Source organism: Lepus europaeus, chromosome 15, assembly GCF_033115175.1.
Source record: "Lepus europaeus isolate LE1 chromosome 15, mLepTim1.pri, whole genome shotgun sequence".
In the NCBI taxonomy this organism is placed as follows: domain Eukaryota; kingdom Metazoa; phylum Chordata; class Mammalia; order Lagomorpha; family Leporidae; genus Lepus; species Lepus europaeus.
The window spans coordinates 79,277,170-79,304,929 of NC_084841.1; the positions used below are offsets into that span (position 1 = coordinate 79,277,170).

At 38.1% G+C, this 27,760-nt stretch overlaps 1 protein-coding gene and 1 pseudogene across 2 annotated transcripts in view; one reads left to right on the plus strand and one right to left on the minus strand.

The window, feature by feature from the left end:
- The window catches only part of ARB2A (ARB2 cotranscriptional regulator A), a 483,367-nt gene that overhangs the window by 39,589 nt on the left and 416,018 nt on the right, over window positions 1–27,760 (plus strand). The window contains exons 2-4 of one of the 2 annotated variants that reach the window (XM_062211883.1): window positions 2,132–2,255; window positions 23,748–23,849; window positions 26,090–26,190. In XM_062211883.1, the coding sequence (XP_062067867.1) occupies window positions 2,150–2,255; window positions 23,748–23,849; window positions 26,090–26,190 (309 nt within the window). In that variant the 5' untranslated portion in view covers window positions 2,132–2,149. The remainder of the gene's footprint in view (window positions 1–2,131; window positions 2,256–23,747; window positions 23,850–26,089; window positions 26,191–27,760) is intronic. The other variant, XM_062211884.1, reaches the window with a different exon arrangement.
- On the minus strand, window positions 17,016–18,708 carry LOC133774672 (sulfide:quinone oxidoreductase, mitochondrial-like; annotated as a pseudogene).

Here is a 27,760-nt window from a genome sequence, read left to right on the forward strand (position 1 = left end):
GATTCTGAGGTCAGAGTTCTGTTTAGGGCGTTTGTCATTCTAAAGTCTGCTGTGTGGCCTGCTTCCCATGTTGGAACACTCTGTCCTTTTCAATTCTATCTATTGTTAATTACCAGACACTTGGTCTTATTTATGTGATCCCTTTGACACTTAATCCTATATATATGATCAGTTGCACACTTAATACGATCACCTTTACATGTAAGATGGCATTAGTGCCACCCAGCTTCATGGGATTTGGAGTCCTATGGCAAGTTTTTAGCTTTACCATTAGGGGCAAGTCTGTGGGAATGTATGCCAAACTGTACAGCTCCTCTCTCTCTTATTTCCATTCTTATTTTTTACTGGGATCTATTTTCAATTTTCAGTTGATTTTATACACCTGTGTTAAGTAAAGAGTTCAACCAATGGTATTAAGTAGAAAAAAATAAAAAGATAGAATAATAAACTATTCCTCGACAATCAAGACAAGGGCTTTTCAAGTAATTGTTTCTCATAGTATCAATTTCACTTCTACAGGTTTTCTTTTAGGTACTCTGTTAATTGTAACAGATCAGGGAGAACATATGCTATTTGTCCCTTTGGGACTGGCTTATTTCACTAAGTATGATGTTTTCCAGATTCATCCATTTTGTTGCAAATGAGCGGATTTCGTTGTTTTTTTTACCTCTGTGTGGTATTCCATAGAGTACATATCCTATAATTTCTTTGTCCAGTCTTCTGTTGATGGGCATTTAGGTTGATTGCATGTCTTAGCTATTGTGAATTGAGCTGCAGTAAACATGGAGATACAGATAACTCTGAAAATTTTGAATACTTAAGGAACTTGCCATAGGCCACGAAACTGTTATTAAGTGATGAAGCTAGAATTCATTTACAGCAATTAAAAAATATAAGCTAATGTATGTTGATATGAGCATTTGCTTATGGGCCAGACATGATACTAAATGTTTTACATTTAACCTCACTGTAACACTGTGAGGGGAGCATGACAATCATTTCCACTTTCTGAATGTGGGAAGTGAGGCCCAGAGTTGTTAAAGAATTTGTCCAGGGCCCTTGATTAGTTAATGATAGAGAAGGGGACCCTCCCTCTTAAATAACATCACCAGCAGTTGGAATTGAGATAAGAGCAGCATTTGGAACATTCCTCCTTTAAAAATACTAATTTTGTTTTGCAGATAGTTGCTACTATATTCTGGAAATGCCTTTGTATTTAAATATATAATGGACCTCTAACCGCATACTGAATGTGCTTTGCAGGTCACAAATCTGTTGGGCTCCTTAATCAGAGTTGTATTCAGTCTGGCCTTATTAATGTCATGAATGTAGTTTTTATATAATTCCATTAATGGCCATGGATTGATTAAATTAAAATTTCCCCATTGTATTTTTTTTTCTTTTCGACTTTGCAAATAGTATTTTGTTTTCCTGTTCATCCTGTTTGTAGTTTTAATGTCTTGTCTTTGGCCAAAGTAGAGTAGAATTAGATTTTAATAAATCATAATTGTATATTGTGAATGTTTACTGGAGTGCCATTTATAGAGTATGACTTCCAGATATTACTGTAATTTGATTTTTAAAAGAGCATTTTTTCCCTTAAAGTTGTATTTTAATTATATCAGAGGTACTTTGTAAGCACTTTGTTATTCATGTATTTTTCCCTTTCTTCCTGCATGTTTCAGGAGAAAGATATTCTGATTTTGAAAATGGTACATATTTACAATTGGTTGTAAAAGAAATCTCAAGTTTTTGAAGCAGACTGAAGATATTTTTAAAAATCATTAGGTGATAGGGAGCTAAAATTAAATAGTTTAATTTGTTTAAATTCAGTTCAGCAAACATTAGGTTTTTGTATGTATATGGTATTGTGTTAGGTGACACAAGGAATTCAGTGGTGACAACAATTTGATACCTCTATACCTGGAGCTTGTAAGCTGTTAGCCGACCCGGATAAATACACAACCCTAATGCAAAAGTAAGCAATGATAAGTACTATGGTATAGGGATCAACAAAGTGCAATGGGAAATTAGGATAGAGAGAGTAATCCCCACTGGGAGGATCTAGGAACTTCTCATGGAGTAGATAGGATTTGAGTAGAGCTTAATTTATTGCTTTCATTCATTCTAGACTGTCTTCTGAAGATTGATGTCTATTTCCTTGAGCTCTTTAATTTTGTTGCCAATTTGGATAAACGTGGCACAAATGCAGCAGGGAGGTCCAGATGAAAAAGAAAAGACCACAGCACTGAAAGGTACATACTTAATTTGCTTTTTCAGGAAATATTTAGGTGGCCTTCCATTCATTTCACTTCTAAAATAAAACTATTTGTGCTTAACCATTTGAAATTTTTTGCATCCCTCACAGTAACTATTGCAGCATCTGAGTTGTAGTATGTGCTAAGCAAACATCATATAATCAAGTAGTTTTACAGATATGAGAATTATTTCATTGAGGTGTTTTATTTAACTTTTTATAGTTTTTATTTATATAAAGGGAACAGATTTCATGTATTTCATATATACAGTTTTGAGAACATAATACTTCCTACCCTACCTTCCCTCCCTCAACCCTTTCCTTTCTTTCTTATTTTGCTTTTAATTTTTTTTTTTTGCTTTTAATTTTTTAAAAAAAGATTTATTTATTTGAAAGGCAGAGTTACAGACAGAGAGAGAGAGAGAAAGAAATAGATAGATCTTCTATCTACTGGTTAACTCCCTAATGGCCACAACAGCTGGGGCTGGGCAAGACTGAAGCCAGGAGCGAGGAACTTCTTCCAAGTCTCCCATGTAGGTGCAGAGGCCCAAGGACTTTAGCTTCCCGCTGCTGCTCTCCCAGGTGCATTAGCAGTGAGTTGGATTCAAACACATCACCCATATGGGCTGTCTGTACTGTACACAGTTGCTTAACCTGCTGTGCCACAGCTCCAAGCCCCCTTTTCTTTTAATTTTTACAGTGACATATTTTCTATTTAGTTTATAATTGCAAGCTGAACCTTCCACTAAGTGAAGAATTCAAGTAGTAAGTAGAAAAACCACTGTTCCTCGAGAGTGTGGACAAGGACTAAAAACAATAATCAGATTTCAAAATGTCAGTTTTGCTCATATACTTTTTTTCACTTTGTATATTAGTTACCACAAACCAGGGAAAACATATTTGTCTTTTGGGCATGGGTTTATTTACTAAACATAATAGCCTCCAATTGCATCCATTTTGTTGCAGAAGACAAGATTTCATTCTTTTTATCACTGAGTAGTATTCCATCATGTATTACCACAATTTCTTTACCCAGTCATCAGTTAATGGACATCTGGGTTGATTCCATATTTTAGCTATTATGAGTTGAGCTGTTATAAACTTATGGGGGTACAGATAACTCTGTCACATGCTGATTTCATTTACTTTAGGTAAATTCTCAGGAGTGGAAAGGCTGAGTCATATGGTAGATCTTTCAGATTTCTGAAGAATCTCCATATTGTCTTCCATATGGTGGTACTAGCTTACATTCCCACCAACAATGTATTATGGTACCCTTTTCCATCTTCTTATTCAAGGTCATACATTTAATGATAAAACTAATACTTTAAGTGTTTTGAATCAGGACTAGTGCCTAAATCATGTTTTTGCTGATTGGGATGTCACAGAGGGTTAGGATAATGACCTACCAATTCTTGTATTCTGTCTTTGGGGCACTGGCACTAGGGATATTTTTTGAAAAGTCCTCCATATTAACACTTTAGAAGTGATCTATCTTAGACATTTTTAGGGAATTTTGAATTCTAGACTTTTTAAAAGAAATCTGCTATCTAAACAATTTTGCTCCTAAAAGAAGTATTCATTGTTGAACCACAAGGTAATTTCATTATCAAATATTTCAATCTGTCTAGTGGCCTGAACAAGGTAAGATTATCTAAGTAACCTGTCCAGGGTCTCACAGTTACTTTATTTGATGATGGAAAAAATATCTTAGGGATTTTCTAAATGTTGAGATACCAACTATTTTGCTCTTTTTTTTTTTTTGTTATATAAAATACCACCGATTTGGTAATTATAACGAGCAGAAATTTATTGGCTCACAGTTTTAGATGTCCAATATCAAGGTGTGGGAATCTTGCAGGGGTCTTTTTGTTGCATCGTCTTGTGGGGGAAGAGTCAAGAGAAAAAAGTGTTCTGAACTCACTCTTTTATAACTGTGCCATCTCTTAAAGGTCTGACTTTTCAGTGCTGTTCCAGTGGCAGCTACATTCCCACATAAATTATGGGAAGGAAAAACATTCAAATGCTCACCAGGGCTGGCAGGTGATAGGGTTGCCTTTTACTTGATTCATGGTAGAGTCTATCTGGTCTTTCTGCGTTCTAAGATGTGCTTTGTAGCAGATGTTCCAGTTGAATATGTACCATACAGTCTTGAGCCAACTGCTTCTCTGAATCCTTGGTTGCTGTCCCACCCTGGTATTTCATCCTAGATAATAGAGATACCCCAAGAATCTCTTGCCAGCTTCTTTTATCATGAGTGCCTCAATGGATATAGGATAAAGCAACCAGGTTTTTGTCTCAATTTGTGTCCCCTTGTCCCTGCTTTCAGAGGTAATGATCTCTTCAGGGAATGGCATAAGTAGCCCTTACTTAAAAAGGTCAAAGATGGTTAAGAAGTTTGCTTTTTTCAGGTTTTCTAGACTAAGTCTTTACTAAGAGAGACCATGATGGCATGGGTTAGATTGGTAGCAAGTGTATGGTGATGAATTGTCAAATTCTGGATATATATTATTATAAGGAAGAAAGGGCATGTGCTGCTGATATAGTAGACATATACATTAGAGAAGAAGCAAACCTGCAGGTTCTTGGTTGAAATTGATGTCATTATTTAAATTTAAAAAATGGTAAAAGTAAATTGGGGGTGGTGGTGGTAATAAAAAGGCAAGGCTGGGTTTTAAACATATTAAATTGGGGTATTACTTAAACAAGAAGTTGAGTCTGGAGTTTGGGAGAGTTTGGGTTAGAGAGAAAATCTGGGGAAAGTATTTGCAGGGAGATAGTATTTAAAGTCATAGTCTTAACTAATACCCCCTATGTTGTTAGTGTATATAGATGAGAGAAGAGGACTGAAGATTGAACCACAGGCACTTTGACCTGTAAGGTCAGAAAGATGGGGAGAACCAACGAAAGAGTCTGAAAAGGAATTTCTAGCAAGATAGCCTGAGAACCAGGAGTAAAAGGGCCATCCTAAATGCCAAATAAAAAAGACAAGGAGTAATTAAGTCATGTGATGTGGAGGTTATTAGTGATCCACAAAGACTTTAGTCTATTGATGGATATGAAAGCCTGAGTAGAGAACTTTGAGTAGGACTGGGAAGGTAGCTGTAGGCAGTCCTACAGCAGCAGTTCTTACTGCTTGCTTGTGTGCTGCTGGAACGATCCAAGACACTCAACGTGATTTAGTAATGAGGACAAAGAGTATGTGTGAGAATTTCCATCTATATAAATGTGCTGGGTTTCCAACTAGATAGATTTTGTACATCTTCAGCCTTGCTTGATAACTTGAAAATTTGATCTCCTGTGTTGTGGTTATAGTTTATATACCCACAAGCAATATTGAGTTCAGATTGAGTTTCTGGATATTTTGGTACTATCATCATGTAAAGAGAGTATATTGCTAGATAGGTCCAGCAGATAGAACTATCTGTATTCAAACTCAGATTTTTTTCCCTTACTCATGGGCATGATGATTAGCTTCTCCATAGCTTCTCTTTTTCTTTATTCACACAAAGGGAATGAAATAATGCTATTCATGTGGGGTTGTAGGGATGAACCCATTAAGTGCCACATTTTCAATTCTGTGAATATTTCAACAGCATACTGTTTATTTCAAAGTTACCATAAGTGATTTATTTATTGCTCATTTTAAGTCTTTACAGGTGTCCTCTATATATGAGATGATGGGACATAATGGGTTAATAGAGGAGTCAAATTGGAAATATTAGAAAAATAAAATGGCAAATGCATAGTAAGGTAATTTTTAGAACAAATTGGCAGACTGATAAAACTTTATTCCTTCCTAGAACAGGAAAGCAATTTTATTCTTGTTTCTTCAAAACTGGACTATGATTCATGAGCAATGAGCTGATGATGATTACTGACTGCTGCTCATTAGAAGATTTCACATTTACGTGACAAGACCATATAGCTGAGGGTGATTTCATTTTTTCATAAATGGGAAAAGTGCTTCAGATAATGGCATAAGAGGTAGAAAAAAAATCTCATAAGATTATATTAATGGGCAGAAAATTGGCATATAAAACTGAAGGTGGACAGAGATAAAGCAATGCATCACGGAAGAAAGTTTAAGCTAGTTTACTTAAATGATGATGATAATGAAGATGGCAGGAGGGTGATGATGATGACTTATTAAAGGGAGAGTTCATCTGTTTTGGAGATGGCAATGGAGATAGACGCATAAGGAATTCTTCCATTTCTCTAAAACATCAACTTTTTCCTTTGCTGGTTTTACAGGGTTTTATCTGCTGAGACTTAGTGATTGGTTAGACCCATTTTTGCTATATTTCTCAGAAAATGTTCTATCACCAATCCTCTTAGGGCATGTGGCTTTTAATTTATTTTGTTTTTTAGTATTTTGTATACTACTAACCCCAATGTCTTTACATTGCAGTCACATCTTTATTAAAAATTCTTCTAGATGTTAACATATTTTAAAGTTGAATTAGTATGATCATTATGTATTATAGCCTTGATTATTGCTCATTAAATATTAGTCTTTCTTACTTTTTGGGGAAGAGTGTATTTCCCATCCTGTTGGTAAAGGTTTTGGCCAAAGTGATTTGCTTTGACCAGTGGGTTGTTAGCTGGCCTGAAGCAAGCAGAGCCTGACCTGTCAGCTCTTGAGCTTCTGCCATTCTCCGTGAAAAGAACTTAGCCATTAGTCTAAAGAGGATATAAAACATATTGGAACCAACCTAAGGTCAGTCTGCAGCTGGGATCCTGAAACCTAGAGCTTAGACTTCAGGGAATTAGATTCAGTGATTTTCAAACATTGAGCTTGCCTTGCAGTGCTTGGACAAACTCTATTTGGACATGATATATTGTTATATTTATATATCACTGGGTTATATTTGCTAAATTTTTATTGAGGATTTTTGTATGTATATTTGGAATGTATATTATTCTATAACATTCTTCTAAAATTAGTATCTGGTTTCAGTATCAGGATAATGCTGGCTTTAAATGAGTTGGTAAGGGGCCGGCACCGTGGTGCAGTAGGTTAATCCTCCGTCTTCAGTGACGGCATCCCATATGGGTGCCCTTTCTAGTCCTGGCTGCTCCTCTTCCAATGCAGCTTTCTGCTGTGGCCAGGGAAAGCAGTAGAAGATGGCCCAAGCTTGGGCTTCTGCATCTGCATGGGAGACCCAGAAGAAGCTCCTGGCTCCTGGCTTCGGATTGACTCAGCTCCGGCCGTTATAGCCATTTGGGGAGTGAACAAGCGGATGGAAGACCTTTCTCTCTGTCTTTCTCTCTCACTGGCTGTAATTCTACCTCTCAAATAAATAAATATATCTTTAAAACTAAATGAATAAATAAATGAGTTGGTAAGTGCTTCCTGCTATTCTGTGTTCTATAAGAGTTTAATGTACAAATAGCATTTCTTTTTTAACTGTTGGATAAAATTTATTGGCAGTGCCATCTGGGGTTATATATTTTTTTCTGCTTCTTTTTCCAATTTGTAAGAAGTTTTGAAGTTTGATTGTAGTTTGTTTTCTAGATATAGGGCTATTCAGATTATCTGTTTCTTCTTGAATGAGTTTTGGCAGACTTGTTGTTTAAGGAAATTTTCCATTTTACCAAAATTGTTGAATTTATTAGCATAGTATTTTTCTTAATTATTTCCCATTACTTTTTCGGTGGCCTAGCATTTACCCCCTGATGTTAGTAGCTTGTTTGTTTTCTTATTTCCCAGCTCACTAGTCTCATAGAGCATGCATTTAGCCTAGTTATGATGCTTGTGTCCCACATGAGAGTGCTTGGATTCAATTCCAGGCTCTGTTTGCTGACTCTGACTTCCTGCCAATACAGACCCTGGGTAGCAGTGGTAAGGGCTCAAGTAATTGATTTCCTGCCACTTGTGAGAGAAATACGGATTGAGTTCCTGGCTCCCAGCTCCTGTCTCTGGCCTTGGCTCAGCTCCACTCTTGCAGGCATTTAGGAGTAAACCAGTGGATGGGAGCACCTGCGCGTGTTCTCTCTCTCCCTCTCCCTGTAAAGTACGGCCTTTGATTTTACTGGCTTTTGTCTATTTCTCTGTTTTCCAATTTACTTGATTTCTATTATTATTATTATTATTATTATTATTATTATTTTCTTTCCTCTGCTTATTTCATTTTAGTTTGTTCTTTTTTTTTCTGTTCCTGAATAGTTTAGATAATTGATTTGAGAACTTTCTTGCTTCCTTATATAAGCATTCAGTCTTATAAATTTTCTTCCAAATACTGCATCCCATGAATTTCAACATGTCACTTTTTCCATTCAGTTCAAGATTTTAAAAAATTTTCCTTTCAATTTCCTTTTGGTAGTGTGTGGTTTTGTATCTAGTAAGCAGGTATTTTCAAAATAGATTTCTCTCATTGATTTTTAAGTTAATGAAATATTTTGTGTGACTTCAATCATTTTAAATTCAGTGAGAGTTGTTTTATTGCTCATTACATGGGCCATGTTGGTGATTTGTGTTGTCTGGTAGAATGTTATATACATGTCAATTAAATTGAGTTGATAGTTTTTTAAGTCTTTTATACCCTTACCTTTCTCTCTTCCTTTCTTTCAAGATTTTTTATTTATTTATTTGAAAGGTAGAGTTAAAGACAGTGAGAGGGAGAGACAGAGAGGTCGGTTTTCCTTCCACTTGTTCACTCCCCAAATGGCTGCAATGGCCAGAGCTGTGCCAATCAGAAGCCAGGAGCCAGGAGCTTCTTCTAGGTCTCCTACATGGGTGCAGGGGCCCAAGGACTTGGGCCATCTTGTACTGCTTTCCCAGGCCATAACAGAGAGCTGGATGGGAAGTGGAGCAGCTGGGACTAGAACCTACGCCCGTATGGGATGCCGGTGCCACAGGCGGAGGATTAACCTACTGCATCACAGTGCTGGCCCCTACCCTTACCTACTTTCTGTATGCCCACTTGATTAATTATTATGAAAAGAACATTTAACTGTCTAGTATAATTATGGACTGGTGTATTTTTCTTCCCAGTCAATATCAGTTCTTTCAGTTTTTTAAAGTACTTTTATTTGATACATACACATTTAGGATTATTACATCTTCTTATTGAATTAACTCCTTTATTATTATTAAATGTTCTTCCTTTTCTCTGATATATTGTTTTTGTTTCTGAACTGTCCTCTTTATGGTATGTACTCATATAGCTACTCTAGATTTAAATTTGGTTTGTGTTTGCATGTTGTCTTTTTCAGTCTTTATTTATTTATTTTTTAATTTATTTATTTGAAAGGTAGAGTTACAGAGACAGAGGCACAGAGAGAGAGAGAGAGAGGAGTCTTTCATCTTCTGGTTCACTCTCCAAATGGCTGCAAAAGCTGGAGCTGGGCTGGTTTGAAGCCAGGAGCCTGAAGCTTCTTCCTGGTCTCCCATACTAATGCAGGGGCCCAAGGAATTCGGCCATCTCCTACTGCTTTCCCAGGCCAAAGCAGAGAGCTGGATCGGAAGTGGAACAGCCAGAACCTGAACTGGCAGCCATATTGGATGCCGGCACTGTAGACCAGGGTTTTAACCCACTGCGCTACAGTGCTGGCCCCTTCAGTCTTTTTTTTTTTTTTTTTTAAGATTTATTTATTTATTTGAAAGTCAGAGTTACATAGAGAGAGGAGAGGCAGAGAGAGAGAGAGAAAGAGAGAGAAAGGTCTTCCATCTGATGGTTCACTCTCCAAATGGCAGCAGTGGCCGGAGCTGCGCCGATCCGAAGCCAGGAGCCAGGAGCCTCCTCCGGGTCTCCCACGTGGGTGCAGGGGCCCAAGGAGTTGGGCCATCTTCTACTGCTTTCCCAGGCCGTAGCAGAGAGCTGCATCAGAAGTGGAGCAGCCATGTCTCGAACTGGCGCCCATATGGCATGCTGGCGCTTCAGGCCAGGGCATTAACCCGCTGTGCCACAATGCTGACCTTCAGTCTTTATTTTGTATCTTTATATTGTAGCCACCATATAAATGAGTCTTGTTTTTTTGGTGACACTACCTTTTAATTGGTCCTAGACCATTTATGTTTTTGAATATCTCTTATTGTTTCTGTTTCTCTGAAGAACCCTAATACACAGCTCAATTTTTATAAACCCAAAACTGCTCTAAGAAATAAACTGTTGATTTTTAAAAATTCAGAAGAAAGTAGAAAAAAAGAGTAAAACTAAAATGAAGAACAGATAGTACAAACAAAACAGACATCAAAATGGTCAAATTAAACTCCACAATGTATATATAGTCCTAGACTGCTTAATGATGAATATATTCTGTGTATCAGGCAAATTTTCATTGTGCGAACATCATAGAGTATACTTTCACCAGCCTGTATAGCCTATTACACACCTAGGGTAACTGGTATGTATACCACATAAAGGGTCTAGCCTGTTATTCCTAGGACTATGATGAAGTAAGAACAACACAAGATTAAATCAAGCACAAGAGATAAGGATACAACCAAGAGATGCAGTAAACATTAGATGTGTGTGACTGCTGCCAGTATAAGAGGGCATACTGTTTTATACTAAACTTATTCCTTACCGTCTAATTAATGATAAAAAGTATGATAGATATAGTTGTTTATGATAAAGTATTATATGCTATATATAATTATATGTGCTATACTTTTATATGAGTGGCAGCACAGTAGGTTTATTTACAACAGCCCTACTATAGACATATGAGGAACACAATGTACTAAATCATCACTAGGCAGTAGGAATTTTCAGCTATATTATACTCTTAAAGGGACCATTGTTGTATAAGCATCTTTATAAACACCGTTTTTATTTAAAATATTTTATTTCTTTGAAAGACAGGGAGAGAGAGAGAGAGAGAGAGAGAGAGAGGGAAATCTTCTATCTGTTGGTTCACTCACCAGCTGGCTATAACAGCTGGGGCTGGGCCAGGCTGAAGCCAGGACTCTGGAACTCCATCCAGGTCTCCCACGTGAGTGCAAGGGCCCAGATACTTGGGCCATCTTTTGCTGCTTTCTCAGGCATACAATTTCGAGCTGGATTGGAAGTGGAACAGCCAGGACAAGAACCAGTGCATATGGAATGCTGGCCTCACAAGCAGCGGTTTAACCCATTATGCCACATCAGTGACCTTCATTATAAACATTCTTAAGTGTACAGTTTAGTGGCATTAAAGGCATTCATGTTGTTGTGCAATTACCACTACCATCTACCATCTAGCTCTAGAACTCTTTTCACTTTACAGAAATGAAACTCTATGCTTGTTATATAATAACTTCCATTCCTCTTCCTCCAGCCTTTGGGGACTACCATTCTATTTTCTCTTTCTATGCATTCGATGACTCTAGTTCTTTCATATGTGTAGAATCATATAATATGTATCCTTTTGTGATGACTTATTTTACTTTCTATGGTGTTGTCAATGTACATTCATGATGAGTCAAAATTTCCTTTCTTGTTAAGGCTAAATACTATTCCAGTATATGTATATACTGTTTTGTTTACCTATTTGTATGAGCCATGGTCTTCCAGAGAGAAAGAGGCAATTGTGTATGTGTGTATGAATATGTGTATATATAAAGGGATTTAATATAAAGAATTGGGAGAAATAACAAGGGTGCAGTCAGTAAGCTACTGACCCAGGAAGAGAAGATGTTGTGGTTCCTGTCCAAATCCGAAGGACTGGGATTCTGGAGAGCCAATGGTATAAGTTCTAGTCTGAGTCTGAAGGCAGAAGACCAGTGTTCCAGCTCCAAGATCACAAGCAGAGAGAGGAAATTCATCATTATGCAGCTGTTTTGCTAGTATTCTGCTTTCCCCAGTCTGCCAATTCAGATGTTAATCTCATCCAGAAACAACTTCACAGAACACACCAAAAATAACCTTTAACCAAGTATCTGGGTACTCTACGCTCCAGTCAGATGACACATAAAATGAACCAGCACGCCATCCATCCGTCAATGGATAATTGGGTTACTTCTCCCTCTGCTGTTGCAAATAGTACTGCTATGAATGGTGGTGTATGGATGTCTGTCTGGGTTCCTGGTTTCAATTCTTTTGGGTTTGAAAATGTATTTTTATATAGCTGTTGCATATACTTTGCTGAGGTTTAGAATTCTAGTTACTGAATTATTTTTATCGCCAGTCATGTTTTAGAAAAAATAGTTGTGTCACATGTGATGCATATTTAGATTAGATTCAAATCTGTATTTTGTAGATTTAGGGAATTTTCATTATGTTCGTTTTTCTTGCATGATTCACTGCCTTCAGAGTAAATTGAAAGTCTATAGTATTGCTTTTCTTTTTACAGCACAGAAAAATGATTTCTGACGATTCCTTTCTATGTCTTCCCAATGCTAATTAAATTAAAAATAACTATGTCAAATTCTTTAGTTGACAGGAAAAGCTTGAGAAGTGCCTTTTTATTTAGGTGTCAATTTATCATTCAAAGGAATGTTTTGAGCAAAGCAAATATTGCAATTTTGTATTGATAACTATTCTTTATAACAGGAGATGGGGGTACAGAACATTACAGGGTTGATGTGGCATATATAGTCAGCATGGTGATTTTGAAGGAGCACTGAGTTAGGTTTTAGGTGATATGTTTATTTTATTAATCCCACCTACTATTAGGCTGTAATTTTGGATAAGCCATTTTTCTTTTCTGAGTTTATTTCCTTGTTTGAAGACAGTGAAGATGATAATACTTGTTACTATTTCATAGTTATGATGATCAAATGAGATGAATGTTTGTAAAAGGCTCTGACATCTTTAATTTTTTTTTTAATTTTTTTTTTTTTTTTTTGACAGGCAGAGTGGACAGTGAGAGAGAGAGATGGAGAGAAAGGTCTTCCTTTTGCCGTTGGTTCACCCTCCAGTGGCCGCCGCGGTAGCGCGCTGCGGCCGGCGCACCGCGCTGTTCCGATGGCAGGAGCCAGGTGCTTATCCTGGTCTCCCATGAGGTGCAGGGTCCAAGCACTTGGGCCATCCTCCACTGCACTCACTGGCCACAGCAGAGAGCTGGCCTGGAAGAGGGGCAACCGGGACAGGATCGGTGCCCCGACCAGGACTAGAACCCGGTGTGCCGGCGCCGCAAGGCGGAGGATTAGCCTAGTGAGCCGCGGCGCCGGCTGGCTCTGACATCTTTAAAGGGACATGTAGATGCAAGGCTACATTTTGTGATCTAAGCTAGTGAAATAGAAAGTGAGTATTAAACACAATGGCTTACTTAATTAGATATTTCTGTGTGTTTGATTATTTGTGTCTGAGTTTTCAGTTGTAGAAGATGACTGTGAAGAAATCTGATTTTACCCCCAAACCTCAGTTCACTGGAATGAGAGAAGTGAGAATCTTTTTTTTTTTTTTAAAGACTTATTTATTTATTTGAAGGTTAGAGGTACACAGAGAGAGGAGAGGCAGAGAGAGAGAGAGAGAGAGAGAGAAAGAGGTCTTCCATCTGATGGTTCACTCCCCAGGTGGCCGCAACGGCTGGAGCTGCTCTGACCCAAAGCCAGGAGCCAGGAGCTTCTTTCGGATCTCCTACGCAGGTGCAGGGGCCCAAGGACTTGGGTCATCTTGTACTGCTTTCCCAGGCCATAGCAGAGAGCTGGATTGGAAGTGGAGCAGCTGGATCTTGAACCGGCGCCCAAATGGGATGCTGGTGCTTCAGGCCAGGGCGTTAACCCGCTGCTCCACAGCACTGGCATGAAGTGAGAATCTTTTAACTATTTCAAACCAATTTTTGATAGTAAAAGCTTCTATCTTTACTATCTTTTGTAAAGATTTATATTGTCTTCAGAACTTTGCTAGTTAATTATCAGTATATGTCTTTTTTTTTTTTTTTTTTTTTTAAAGATTTATTGGAAAGGCAGAGTTACAGAAAGGGAGGGAGGGACACAGGGGAAGAAAGAAGTCTTCCACCCTCTGATTCACTTCCCAAATGACTTCAATATCTGGGGCTAGGCCAGGCTGAAACCAGGAGCCTAGAACACCATCTGATCTCCTATATGGGTGGCAGGGGCTCAGGTACTCAGGCCTTCTGCTGCCTTCCCAGGCACATTATCAGGGAGCTGGATCAGAAATGGGGCAGCAGAGACTTGAACCAGTGCTCACATGGGATACTGGCATCACAGGCGGTGGCTTAACCCACTATGCCACAACACTGGCCCTAGTATAAGTTCTTTATATGTGTGCATATTATGTGATATTTCAGTTTTACTAGAGTTGCAAACTTTTTAATGTTGAATATGGTGTGTTTTTGTGTGAGTTGAGGGCTGTTTGATACTGGAATTTGAGGAGTACTAAGATATGATTCATTTTTATTATGATTTTGATGGCTTAACTTTGTGTTCTAAAAGACTAGAGACTAGAGGTAGACAAAATGTCCTTTTCTGTAGTATATTTTGAGATTGTTCTATGTAGATGGATTTATTGTATCTCTAAATGAGAGACACAAAGTGTTGCTTTTGAGTTACATTTATAGGAACGAGAGTCGTATATCTTCTAACAAATCCTAGGAACTTTTGGCTTTTTGAATTATAATGAAGAAACTAAAAACTTACATATATTTTTAAAGATTTATTTTATTTAAAAGACAGGGTTACAGAGAGAGGTAGAGGCAGAGAGAGAGAGACAGAGGTTTTCCATCCTCTCGTGCACTCCCCACGTGGCTGCTTTTGCTGAGCTAATCCGAAGCCAGGAGCCCTGCACTTCCTGGGTATCCCATGTTGGGGGGCCAGGGCCCAAGGACTTGGGCCATTCTCTGCTGCTTTCCCAAGTGCATTAGCAAGGAGCTGGATCAGAAGTGGGGCAGCCGGGACTCAAACTGGTACCCATATGGGATGCTGGCACTGCAGGCTGGGGCTTTAACCCTCTGTGCCACAGTGCTGGCCCCAAAACTTATATATTATAAACTTAAATTATAAAATATGTAAACTTAAATTTTAAAACATGTAAACATATATAATATATAAACTTAAAACTTAAATTATAAAAATTATATTGAATAAACTAAAAAATAAAATATCTTATTCTTGATTTGACAGAAATTATTTCATATCCTTTTGTGATAGAATAAAAATTTTTCTTATTTTGAAAATGGCTGTGGTGACATATAGTGAGAACATATGCCTCATTTTAATGTGAGTTTAAATTAAATTCTTGTTGATAGACTGATTGTAGGTCAGGACGGGAAAGATACCAGATAAGCCTGGAATGTTTTGTAGTAACACAAAGTAGGGAAGTGCTGAGAAAACAAAAAGATGGGAGCAGGTCAAAGGGACACAGGAGGCAACCCATAGCTTACAACAGTCATGGCTGGAACCGTTTGAGAAACAAAGTAAGTGATGGCATATTGGATTATAAGCGGAAGTACACAGTAAATATCCACAAGTACCTACCGATGTGAATAGTGATTGCATCGTTGTGTAAAAGGAGAAAGAGAGATGGACCTTCATACAGATATATGAACAGATGGTCTTTACTTCAGGAGGTAGAGAATAACTCCCCCCGAACCCCCTTGAGACAGGCACAGATATGGAAAGACAAAAATCGTAACTTTGTACTGGATAATCCTGCCAGTACTGCCTTTTACTAGGTGTTGAAGGTAAACATCACCAGTTATGGCATTGTAGATATCATGTCCCCTTGACGTGATGTGAGGAGAATTGAAGTTCACCTCTGTGATATTCTTTGCTGAAACTCACAACACTAGTATAATCACAGCAACAAACTTCAAACAGGCCCAAAATGAGAATAGTTCTCCAGAATAACTGACCAGTGTTCCTCTAAGCTGCCAAGATCATGGAAAGGAAGTCAGGGCTGGGAATTGTAACAGACTGGGCAGAGATGGGGAGGAAATGACAACCACATGCAGTGTGGATCCTGGAACAGGAAATAAATATTAATTTAAAAATAATGGTGAAATATGAATAACATCTGGGCTTTAGGTAGTAGTTATGTACCATTATTGGTTTCTTCATTTTGGCCATTGTACCATGATGATGTAAAATGTTAATAATAGGAGGAACTGGGTAAAGAGAATGGGGATACCTGCGCTATCTTTCAACTTTCCCATATGTTAACTTATTGAAAATAAGCTTGTTTTTCTAAAACAACACCTGTTGACAGATTTTTGTTTTGTTTTGTGTGGAGTCGAATGTTATGAGGAATAAAAACTGTTTTGTGTCGACTAGTTTTCTCCAGTTAGTGTACTTTATTTTTGTGTCCCCCCAAAGTTGGAATAGTATGCCATATTACAACTATTTAATTTTGTAATAAATTTCCTTATTCATACATAATAGTTCAATCTATATATAAGATAGTGACCTTTTAGAAGTCATGTTAATGTGTGCAACATTTTAATTTTTTAAAATTTATTAATATAAAGAAAACAGGTTTCGTGGATTTCATAGAAATGACTAAGAATATGATACTTTCCTTCCTCCCTCCTCCTTCCTTTCTTTCCTTTTTTTAAATTTTTTTTTTATAAATAACATACTTAACTTCAGTTTACCTGATAATTATATGCTCAGGGCTCCTTTTTTTTTTTTTCCCCCAATAGCACACTTTTATTTAGAAAACAGAAGTCTATTTTTTCATCTACATATTTCAAAAAAATCCATGTGGGGCAGCCCACATGGTGGCTGTTCAGAGATACTGAAGCATATGGTCACCATTATTCAGCAAGAGACTCTTCACAGGGTTAGCTCCTGAACCCTTCATGAGCTGTTCTTGGTCAGTCAGTAACTGTGACTCTCATCCATCCAAGGAAAGCAAAGCCTGAGCCATACTTAACTCAGACCCAGGTGAAATGACTTCCTTAGAAAGGCTGGTTCTTCCCAGGAGCCCCTCAGCATCAGGTTCCAGTGCAAGAAGGCATCCTGTCAGCCTTCGAGAGGTACCTGGAAGGCACTCTTTGTTCTGATCAAAGGGGAAGGTTTCCAGTGGCTGAGCTGTGTAGTCAGACTCCACAAAAATCACACTGTGGTAGCTAGTCACCAGCAGTCATGACGTATAACCATCGTACTTCCTCACTGGTGTTGGATTCTTCATTATCACAAAAATTGTTGGATCAGGGGTTACCGACTGTGCAGAGACTGCAGCAGCCATCTTTGACATGGGCAGTTTGGTGCAGTCCCCAGTCCCAAATATACTGGGGTACTTCTTGTGCTGCAGTTTCTTTATCCACATCCAGCCAAAAAAGCAGCATCAGCCACAGGACTTGTCTGGAGGACATCGGATGGGTTCATTGGCGGTGTGATATAAAGCATTTCACAGGAAGACACTCAGGTGTCTCCGGGTTTGTCCAAATTTTCAAAAACAGCCTCTTGTTTATGGACTCAGACTTCAGTGAGGTTTTGCTTGACGTTAACGGTAAGGTTCCTCTCATGGATGATCTACTGCAGGGCTTCTGCATACTTCTTAACCCCCAAAATTGTTCCAAGAGATGTGTTGGCCTTGGATTGCATCCCTGTCTTCCTGAAATAGGCTTCTCATAAATGCATGAACTTCATGGGGCTCCAGTACACTTCATGGAAGTGTTTGGGAAGGTGGAGATGGTGTTGTCCTCCTTGAAGTCCTGTAGAGCCTTCCATGTCTTCTCCACCATCTTCACTAAATAGTTAGACCCTATTTTGGGTTGAGCAAAGCCTTCAGGCAGGCCTTTAATCTTCTCATAGTCCAGCTGGATTCCAAGAGCAATAATAAGATATTTGTAGATCTCCTTGCCATTGTCAGTTTGGATGGATGCAGTTCTTTTTTTTTTTTTTTTTTTTTGACAGGCAGAGTGGATAGTGAGAGACAGAGAGAAAGGTCTTCCTTTTTGCCGTTGGTTCACCCTCCAATGGCCGCTGCGGCCAGCGCACTGCAGCTGGCACTTCGCGCTGATCCGAAGCCAGGAGCCAGGTGCTTCTCCTGGTCTCCCATGGGGTGCAGGGCCCAAGGACTTGGGCCATCCTCCACTGCCTTCCCGGGCCATAGCAGAGAGCTGGCCTGGAAGAGGGGCAACCAGGATAGAATCCAGCGCCCCAACCGGGACTAGAACCCGGTGTGCCAGTGCCGCAAGGTAGAGGATTAGCCTGTTAAGCCACGGCGCCGGCCTTGGATGCAGTTCTTATCTGGGTTCAATTCAGCCACCTTAGCTTTGATCTAACCTGCACCAGATGGAATCATACTTGTGAGACAACCCAATGAGGACAACTGTTTGGCACCAGTGCCTACCAGAGTCCAGATTGGCTGGTAGAAATGTCTCTCACTGGGCTCAACAATGGCCACATTCCCTGCACCCACTTTCCTCCTCATGTGGGCAGCCATGGGGATCCCTCCGCTGCCCCCACCCAGCACCAGCACCTCATAGTGGTTTCTGACTGCACAGCTTGTGCCTGTGTGCAGCTGGAGGGTGCCGACCTGCTGAGGGCCGACCCTGAGGAGGCAGGCAAAGAGCCGTGCGTGGGGATCAGACACCACAGTGACTAGCCGGTTCATCTTCAGGCTGGATCAGGCTAGGATATAAGTATGAAGGTGCTTCAAAAACTCTGTGGATGGGTCGGCGTTGGGACATAGTGGGTAAAGTCACCACCTGTGGTACCAGCATTCCATATGGGCACCAGTTCAAGTCCCATCTGCTCTACCTCCAGTTCAGCTCCCTGCTAATGCACCTGGCAGGGCAGTGGAAGATGGCCCCTTGTACACCTGTGGGAAAACCAGATAAAGCACCTGGCTCCTGGCTTTGGTCTGGCCCAGTCCTAGCCATTGTAGCCATATGGGGAGTGAACCAGAGGGTGGAAGATCTCTTACTGTCTCTCCTTCTCTCTCTCTATAACTCTGCCCAAGAGTGAGTGGAATCTCAAGCTATAGCATTGGCTCAGCAAACTCTGCTGCTCCCCACTGAGGTGCATAGCCTTAGCTGGGCCCTGCCCACTTGCACACCCGCCCTATGCTCTGCCTCAGTGCTCCTTTAAAAAAAGAGCTCTACAAATAAAAAGTAAAAAGACCACTGTTACACAGGAATATAGACAGTGGTTATAAACAATAATCAAATCACAAAATGGCAATTTCACTTATATACATTAAGAGGGTTTTTTATATACATATTAGCTACCACAAATAGGAGAATTTGTCTTTTTTTTTAAAATCTAACATTTAAAAAAAAGATTTATTTATTTATTTTATTTCATGGGCAGAATTACAGAGAGGCAGAGGCAGAGAGAAAGAGAGATCTTCCATCCACTGGCTTACTCCCCAAATGGCAACAATGGCCTGAGCTGGGCCAATCCGAAGCCAGGAATCAAGAACTTCTTCTGGATCTCCCATGATGGGTACAGGAGCCCAAGCACTTGGTCCATCTTCTACTGCTTTCCCAAGCCATAGTAGAGAGCTAGATCAGAAGTGGAGCAGCCAGATTTCAAACAGGCGCCCATATGGTATGCCAGTACTGCAGGCGGTGGCTTTATCGGCTATGCCACAGCGCCTACCCGATATTCGTCTTTTTGAGTCTGGCTTCTTTCACTAAGTGTAATGGTTTCTAGTTGCATCCATTTTGTTGCAAAGGATTTTATTTTTTTATGACTGAGTAGTATTCCATTGTGTATATATATTAAATTTTCTTTATCTAGTCATCAGTTGATGACATCTGAGTTGATTCTGTATCTTAGCTATTGTGAAATGAGCTGCTTTGAATACGGGGAGTACAGATAACTCTTTCACATCCTGATTTAATTTCCTTTGGATAAATCCCTAGGAGTGGATGGCTGGTTCATATTTTAGATCTATTTTCAGATTTCTGAAAAATTTCCATATTGTCTTCCATAAATACTAGTTTATATTCCCACCAGTAGTGTATAAGCATACCATTTTCTCTACATCCTTGCCAGCATTTGTTATTTTTGATTTTTGGATGATAGCCATTCTCACTGGGGTAAGGTAAAAACCTGTAGTTTTTATTTACATTTCTCTAATAGCTAGTGAGCCTGATCATTTTTATTTGTCTGTTGGACATTTGTATTTCATCCTTAGTAAAATGTCTGTTCATGTCCTTTGGTCATTTCTTAATGAGAATCATTGTTCTGTTGTTGAGTTTCTTGAGCTCCTTATATATTCTGGGTATTAATCCTTTATCAGATGCATAGTTGGCAAATATTTTCTTGCATTTTATTGGTTGTCTCTTCGCTTTGTCGAGTGATTCCTTTGCTGTGCATAACCTTCTTAGCTTGATGTAATTTTGCTTGTTTTAGTTTCATTGCCTTGCTTCTAGGATCTTATCCAAGAAATCTTTGCCTATGCCAATGTCTTGCAGTGTTATATTTATGTTTTCCTCTAATCATTTGATGGTTTCAGGTCTTAAGTGTAGCTCCTTGATCCATTCTGAGTTTATTTTTGTACAGTGTGTAAAGTAGGGGTTTTGTGTTATGCTTCTGCATATGGAGGTCCAGTTTTCCCAACACCATCTGTTGAAGAGACTGTCCTTTCTCCAGGGAATGATTTTAGCTCATTTGTCAAAGATTAATTGATTGTAGGCACATGGATTAGTTTCTCAGGTTTTTTTCTGTTCTATTGGTCCCATGTAAATAAACTAAATACTCCAATTAAAAGATGCAGACTGACTGAATAACTGAAAAAACATGACCCATTATATGCTGCCTATAAGAAACATACCTTACCAACAAAGATGTACACAGATTGAAAGTTAAAAGCATAGAAAAAGATATCCCATGCAAATGGAAATAAAGAATAAGCAAGAGTAGCTAATTTAATATCAGACAAAATAGACTTTAATAAAAACAAACTGTTAAAAGAGGCAAGGTCATTATGTAATGATTAAAGGACCAATTCAGCAGGAAGATGTGATTATAATAAATGTGTGTGCACCAATACTAGGGCACCTAGCTATTTAAAATAAATGTTAATTGAGCTAAAGTGAGACATATGCTCCAATACAGTAATAATAGGAGAGATAAACTCCACTTTCATCAATGTACAGATCAGCTGGAACAAAAATCAACAAACAGCAAGACTGATCTGCATTATTGACCAAATGGATCTAATCAATATCTACAGAACATTTCATACCACAGCCACAGAATATACACAGTGTTTTCACCAGTGCATGGAACATTCTCTAGGACAGACCATATGCTGGGACATAAAACTAGTCTCAACAAATTTGAAAAAAATTAAAATGATACCATGTATCTTTTCTTTTTTTCAAAAAAGGTATATGTATTTATATATTTGAAAGGCAGAGTACAGAGAGGGCAAGGCAGAGGCAGAGGGGGTGAGAGAGAGGTCTTCCATCCACTGATTCACCGTCCAAATGGCTACAATGGCCACGGCTGGGTCAGGCTGAAGCTAGGAGCCAGGAGCTTCATCTGGGTCTCTCACATGGGTCCAGGGGCCTAAGGACTTCAGCCATCTTCTGCTGCTTTCCAAGGCACATCAGCAGGAAGTTGGATAGGAAGTGAGGCAGCAAGAATTCAAACTGATGCCCATATGGGATGTCAGCATTGCAAACCCAACCCACTGTTCCACAGCATCCACCCCACCATGTATCTTTTTTGACTACAATGGAATGAAGCTGGAAATTGAGAACATAAGAAAATCTAGAAAATTTACAAACACATGAAGCTAAACAGCATGCTCCTGACTGTACAGTGGGTTGCAGAAGAAATAAAAATTTTCTTGAAACAAATGAAGATGATAACACATCACAACTTATGGAATACAGGAAAAGTAGTGGTAAGAGGGAAGTTTATTGCAATTAGTGTCTACATCAAGAAATTGAAAAGGTTTCAAATAAATTATCTAACTGTGTATCTCTAGGACCTAGAAAAACAAGAACAGATCAGACCCTAAATTAGTAAGAAAATAAGTAATAAAATTAGAGAAGAAATAAACAAAATTTAAATTGAAAAAAATCACATAAAAAAATCAGTGAAATGCTGTGGCAAAAATCGACCTACATGAAAGATCGCTGCTAGTGAGATCCCAGTGGAAAAAAGGGGCCATCAAAGAAGGAGATACCTTTCTCTGAAGGGAGGAGAGAACTGCCACTTTGACTATGACCTTGTCTAAATAATGTCGGAGTTTGTGGACTCAAGAGGCTTCCATAGCCTTGGCAGCTCATAACAAGAGCCTCAGGTGATTATTGACATAACTAAGAGTGTCAATTGGTAAATCAACAACAGGAGTCACTGTGCACTTACTCCCCTTTTAGGACCTCTGTCTTTGATAAGTTGTTCTATGAGAATTAACTGTAAAACTAGTCATCAAACAGTACTTTATACTTTGTGTGTCTTTGTGGGTGCAAACTGTTAAAATCTTTCCTTAGTATAGAGTTGATCTTCTGTACATAAAGATAATTAAAAATGAATCTTAATGAAGAATGGAATGGGAGAGAGAGTAGGAGATGGGATGGTTTTGGGGGTGGGAGGGTGGGTATGGGGGAAAGAACCACTATAATCCAAAAGTTCCACCTATGAAATTTGTATTTATTAATTGAAAGCTTTCTATAAAAAAAGAAAAAATCATTGAAATGAAGAACTGTTTTTTAAAAAAATAAACAAAATTGATAAACCATCTTCCTCACTAACCAATAAAAAGACCCAAATTAATAAAATCAGAAATAAAAAAAGGTAACAAGTGGTGTCTTAGAAATAGAATCATCAGGAATTGTTAGACAGCTATATTACAACAAATTCATAAATCTAGAAAAAAATGAGTAGGTTTTTGGACTCATACAGTTTACCAAAATTAAGGCATGAAGACATAGAAAATGTAAATAGACCAATAACTAGTACAGAGATTGAGTCAGGGCAGTTACAATCAAAACAGCCTGGTGTAAAACATTTAAATTACAGACAGCGGCTGGTGTTGTGGCATAGCTGGTAAAGCCACCACCTGCAATGCCAGCACCCATACACCAGCATCCCATATGGGCTCCAGGGAGTCCCAGTTGCTTTACTTCTGATCCAACTCCCTGCTGATGTGCCTGGGAAAGCAATGGAAGAAGACCCAAGTGGGCCCCTGCACCCATGTGGGAAACCCAGATAAATCTCCTGGCTCCTGACTTCAGCCTGGCCCAAGCCTGACTGTTACAGCCTTCTGGAGAGTGAAAGAGTTGATGGAAGATCTTTCTCTCTCTCTCTCTGTCTTTCCCTCCCTCTGTAACTCAGACTCTCAAATAAATACATAAATCTTTTATAAATGAAAAAAAAAAAAACACTGCCGACAGATGTTAATAAGGCGTACTATTGTGTTAAAGGGAAGATACTAATAATTTGATTTGCGATATATAGTATCTGAGTCATGATTGTTTTGTAATTATGATTTTGAAAATGCTTACTTATGTTGAAATTGTGCTTGATTATGCATAGAACTTTGGAAACTTAAAAACTTAGTGTATCGTATAATCAGTTGAAACAATACAAAAATTAATTGAACAGAACAAGAGTACTTACAAACAATTTAAAGTATAATCTTATTAACTATGAAAATGAATATAAATAAATTTCTTATTTCTTTTCTAGATTTATTGTCTAGGATAGATTTGGATGAACTAATGAAAAAAGATGAACCACCTCTTGATTTTCCTGATACCCTGGAAGGATTTGAATATGCTTTTAATGAAAGTAAGTAATGTATTCTGAATGTAGAATTTATTTAACAATGCTATTATGATCATAAGAAAGTTATCATTTGGTACTTTAATGGCCAACTAGAATATTTTCTATATTTCTTTTGAGAAAGAATGACTTATGCTTGCATAGTGAAATCCTTTACTCAAGTGAAATAACCAAGTAACAATTTATCATAGGTGTCAAGCCATGTAAACTAATGGAAATGAATTTAATTCAATTTGTGTATTTTAACCTTGAGCACTCAACTCTCTTAGGTTCTACTGGAACTCCTAATCAGATTATATAGAAAGATGCAATTGTTCCACATGTTATTTAAAATGAAGTGACTGGCAAATATTATGTATGATGATATTTTAAAACATAATATCCAATTTTCCATGATTTTTCAGATAACATTCCTTTTTTAAAACTTACTAAGTTTGAATGAAATAACCTTTATACATAGAATGTGGAAGAACCTACCATAGATTGCAAGTTTGCAAGTATGTTTCTGAAACAAAAAAAAAAATCATGACTCATTGGATTAATCTTACATTATTATACTTGAAGGGTATGTTAATACAAAGTGTTAAAATTTAGTTTTTTTAAAAAATATTTTTATTTATTTATTTGAAAGTCAGAGTTACACAGAGAGAAGGAGAGGCAGAGAGAGAGAGAGAGAGGTTTTCCATCTGCTGGTTCATTCCCCAATTGGCTGCATCAGCTGGAGCTGTGTCGATCCAAAGCCAGGAGCCAGGAGCTTCCTCCAGGCCTCCCACTTGGGTGCAGGGGCTCAAGGACTTGGATCATCTTCTGCTGCTTTCCTAGGCCATAGCAGAGAGCTGGATGGGAATTGGAGCAGCCAGGACTAGAACCTATGCCCATATGGAATGCTGGCACTTCAGGCCATGGCGTTAACCCGCTGCGCCACAGTGCTGACCCCAAAATTTAGTTAGTTTTTTTTTTGTTGCTTTGCATAAGTGGTGATTTGTTATCTTTTTATTACTGGATATTCCTTTGTAGTATCCATTATGGATATTAAGACTTATGACAGTCTATGAATACTAGAATGTTAAGTGAATTAAATAGAAGATACCCGAAACTTTCTCTGATTTTAATTTTCATGCTTTTTTGTAAAGGGTATTCTTTGCCAGTATATGTATAAGTAGAGTAATATTCTGTTGACTGAGGACAGAAGAATTTAAAGCAATTGGTCTGTTGTCTATTTTTCTCCCCATTACTAGAATACTGGGGAAAGAAAAGAATAGATCACTTTGGTCTTTCTCTTTATAAGTACACTGATAGTTAAATCTTTTAGAAAATGTAGACTAATCTTTACTGTTATTATCTATGACTTGAACAAGATGACTGGTTTATTATTGCTGATGGTAAATAAACCTACAGTCTTTGGATATATGAGTATGTTTTGATAAAGATTATCACATAAGCAGTACAACTCTTTGGTACGTAAAAAGAAAACATAACTGAAACACTTAGCAATGTGTGAGGTGTGTTGCATGCCTCACTTAGAGACCTCACCTACTTAAATTTTGTGAGAAGACAGGACCTGCAGTGACCTGGGAGGAAGTGCCAGGTACACTTCTTCCTCCTTTGCTTGTGCCCTTGGAATCACTGGCAGAACTTGGTTATTATCACTAAGGATCTCTGTTTTGACTGAGTCTGATTTGACTATCCTCACTAACTCTTTCCAATTTCCATTTGATACCCTACCCAAATATCCAGACCTGGTTGAGAAATCTCAGTGAAATCTTCTGCACCTATTCTTTTCATAGAGATTCTTTTTTCCAGAATCACTGTAGACATTATCGTCTACACAAATAACCTGTAGCAGTGTTTGGATTCTTGGCTTATTTTATTCTTGTTTGTTGAACTTCCTGAAAAGTTGCTTAACTTTTTAGTATTTGTGTTTTTGCTCCTCAGATAGTCTCTAAGTTACTTAGGTGTGGGAGCTTGTTCATGGTAGTAGATGGCAGATATGTGTAGTAGGCTCTAAAATATTGTTAATATGTTTTAGATTAAAAAGGAGATCAAGAAGAATAGTTTTTGGTTATTGGAGATCAATTTTTAAATTCTTATACTATTTATGTGTTCTGGTAATATTTGAAGAAAAAATACAATGAAAAAAACTTCTAAGAAATAGCCAAAGGTCATTTTAAATTTTAATCAGACATTTTTTTGTCCTTATTATTGTGAGTGTACTCTTAGTCATAGTAATATTGTTTATTTTCTAGAGGGGCAGTTAAGACACATAAAAACTGGGGAACCATTTGTTTTTAACTACCGGGAAGATTTGCACAGATGGAACCAGAAAAGATATGAAGCTCTGGGAGAGGTAAGTCATATATACTCCTTTAACTGGTTCAAGCTTCATGTATTGCATATACACATATTTTAAAAAATGTTTTTCAAAAGGTTTTTGCTCTTTGATTGGTTATTTTTAGTGATTATACAACAAACATAGTCTCAGTTTAAAAGTTTCTGCTTTATCACAGACATACCCTTTCCATGACCTTAATATTTTACATTCAGACATTACATAGAAAAACAAATTTGTGCCAAATTTTAGGGTTTTTTTTTCAGATATGTTTAGAGATTGAATCCCCCACTGTGCCAGAGAAATATGTGTTCTTTTAAGTATTTATTTACTTTACGAAACTTGGTGTTTGGCTAGTAAGTTGAATCTAATCTATTTACCTTTGACTTTATAAAGCCTTGGGAACATTAGGTACCTCATCTGGTGCTTCTCATAGGAACTCTTGAAAAATGTCATTTGTCATTTAGATGAAAAGCCTGTTAAAGCCAAAAGTTTTACTTAATCTATGTCATATCAAGTTGTTAGTTTTTATAAGATACATATAGGCACATTTGTTTAGTGTGATAAATAGACAGCTATTCTTTATTTTTCTAAAGAAAAATTGAAATTTCTATATTGCCTTTGGCTTTTTGATAAAGTCAGAATGAATTATTTGGTTAGGTAATAGCATAAAAACTGTAAGATCAAATAATAGCATAATATAATTTATAATTCACATTATATAATTTGCTAGGAGACAGTTCTTCTGGAGCCTCTCACATTGTACATGTCTCTGAGCAAAGGTTTTGGCAGCTTTTGTTTGCATTCTCTCTCTGAGGACATTTGATGGGAAATAGACTTTGAAGATAGAGGTGTGTGTCTCTCCAAGGTGGCGGGGAGATTAGCTTGCTGTCTAGGACAGTAGAGATAGTGCTCCTCCTTTCCCCCTCTGGTGACAAGGCAGGGCAGGTTTGCTAGACAGTCTCCTCATAAGATTGGGTTTTTTATTTGAGTTTACTCAGCTGTGATACAATCCCACTGGATGCTCAGTGTCCAAGTATTCCTATCCATGTTGCCTGTTTGGGATTGGAGGAACAAGAAGAACAGATGAAAACATGAAGCTCATGCTACCTCCTGCCTGCAGCTCCTAGATTACTGAAGTTCTTTGTTTGTGACTCAGGAATAAAAATATTTTGATTTTTCACTTTGATGATTATTTATATAGAGAGCATATTCTGTGTTACCTACATTACCATGTCCTGTGCCTGCATTCACACTTGTGTTCATGATCGAGTTGACCCATGCTGTCACTCTGAATTACAGCACTAAATTTTTGATACAGTTTTTCTTAAATTTGGGTCACTGGACTCCTTAGCTTCAAGTACCAATCTTTTCTCTTTCCCCAACATATTACTCAATAGTAAACATAATTTCCCAACATAAAACTAAGCGCAGCAAAAAATCCAGAGGTTGGGGGCTGGCGTTGTGGAGTAGCCCGTAAAGCCACCACCTGCGACATCAGCATCCCATACGGGCACTGGTTTGTGTCCCTGCTGCTCTACTTCCTATCCAGCTCCCTGCTAGTGTGCCTGGGAAAAGAAGCGGAAGA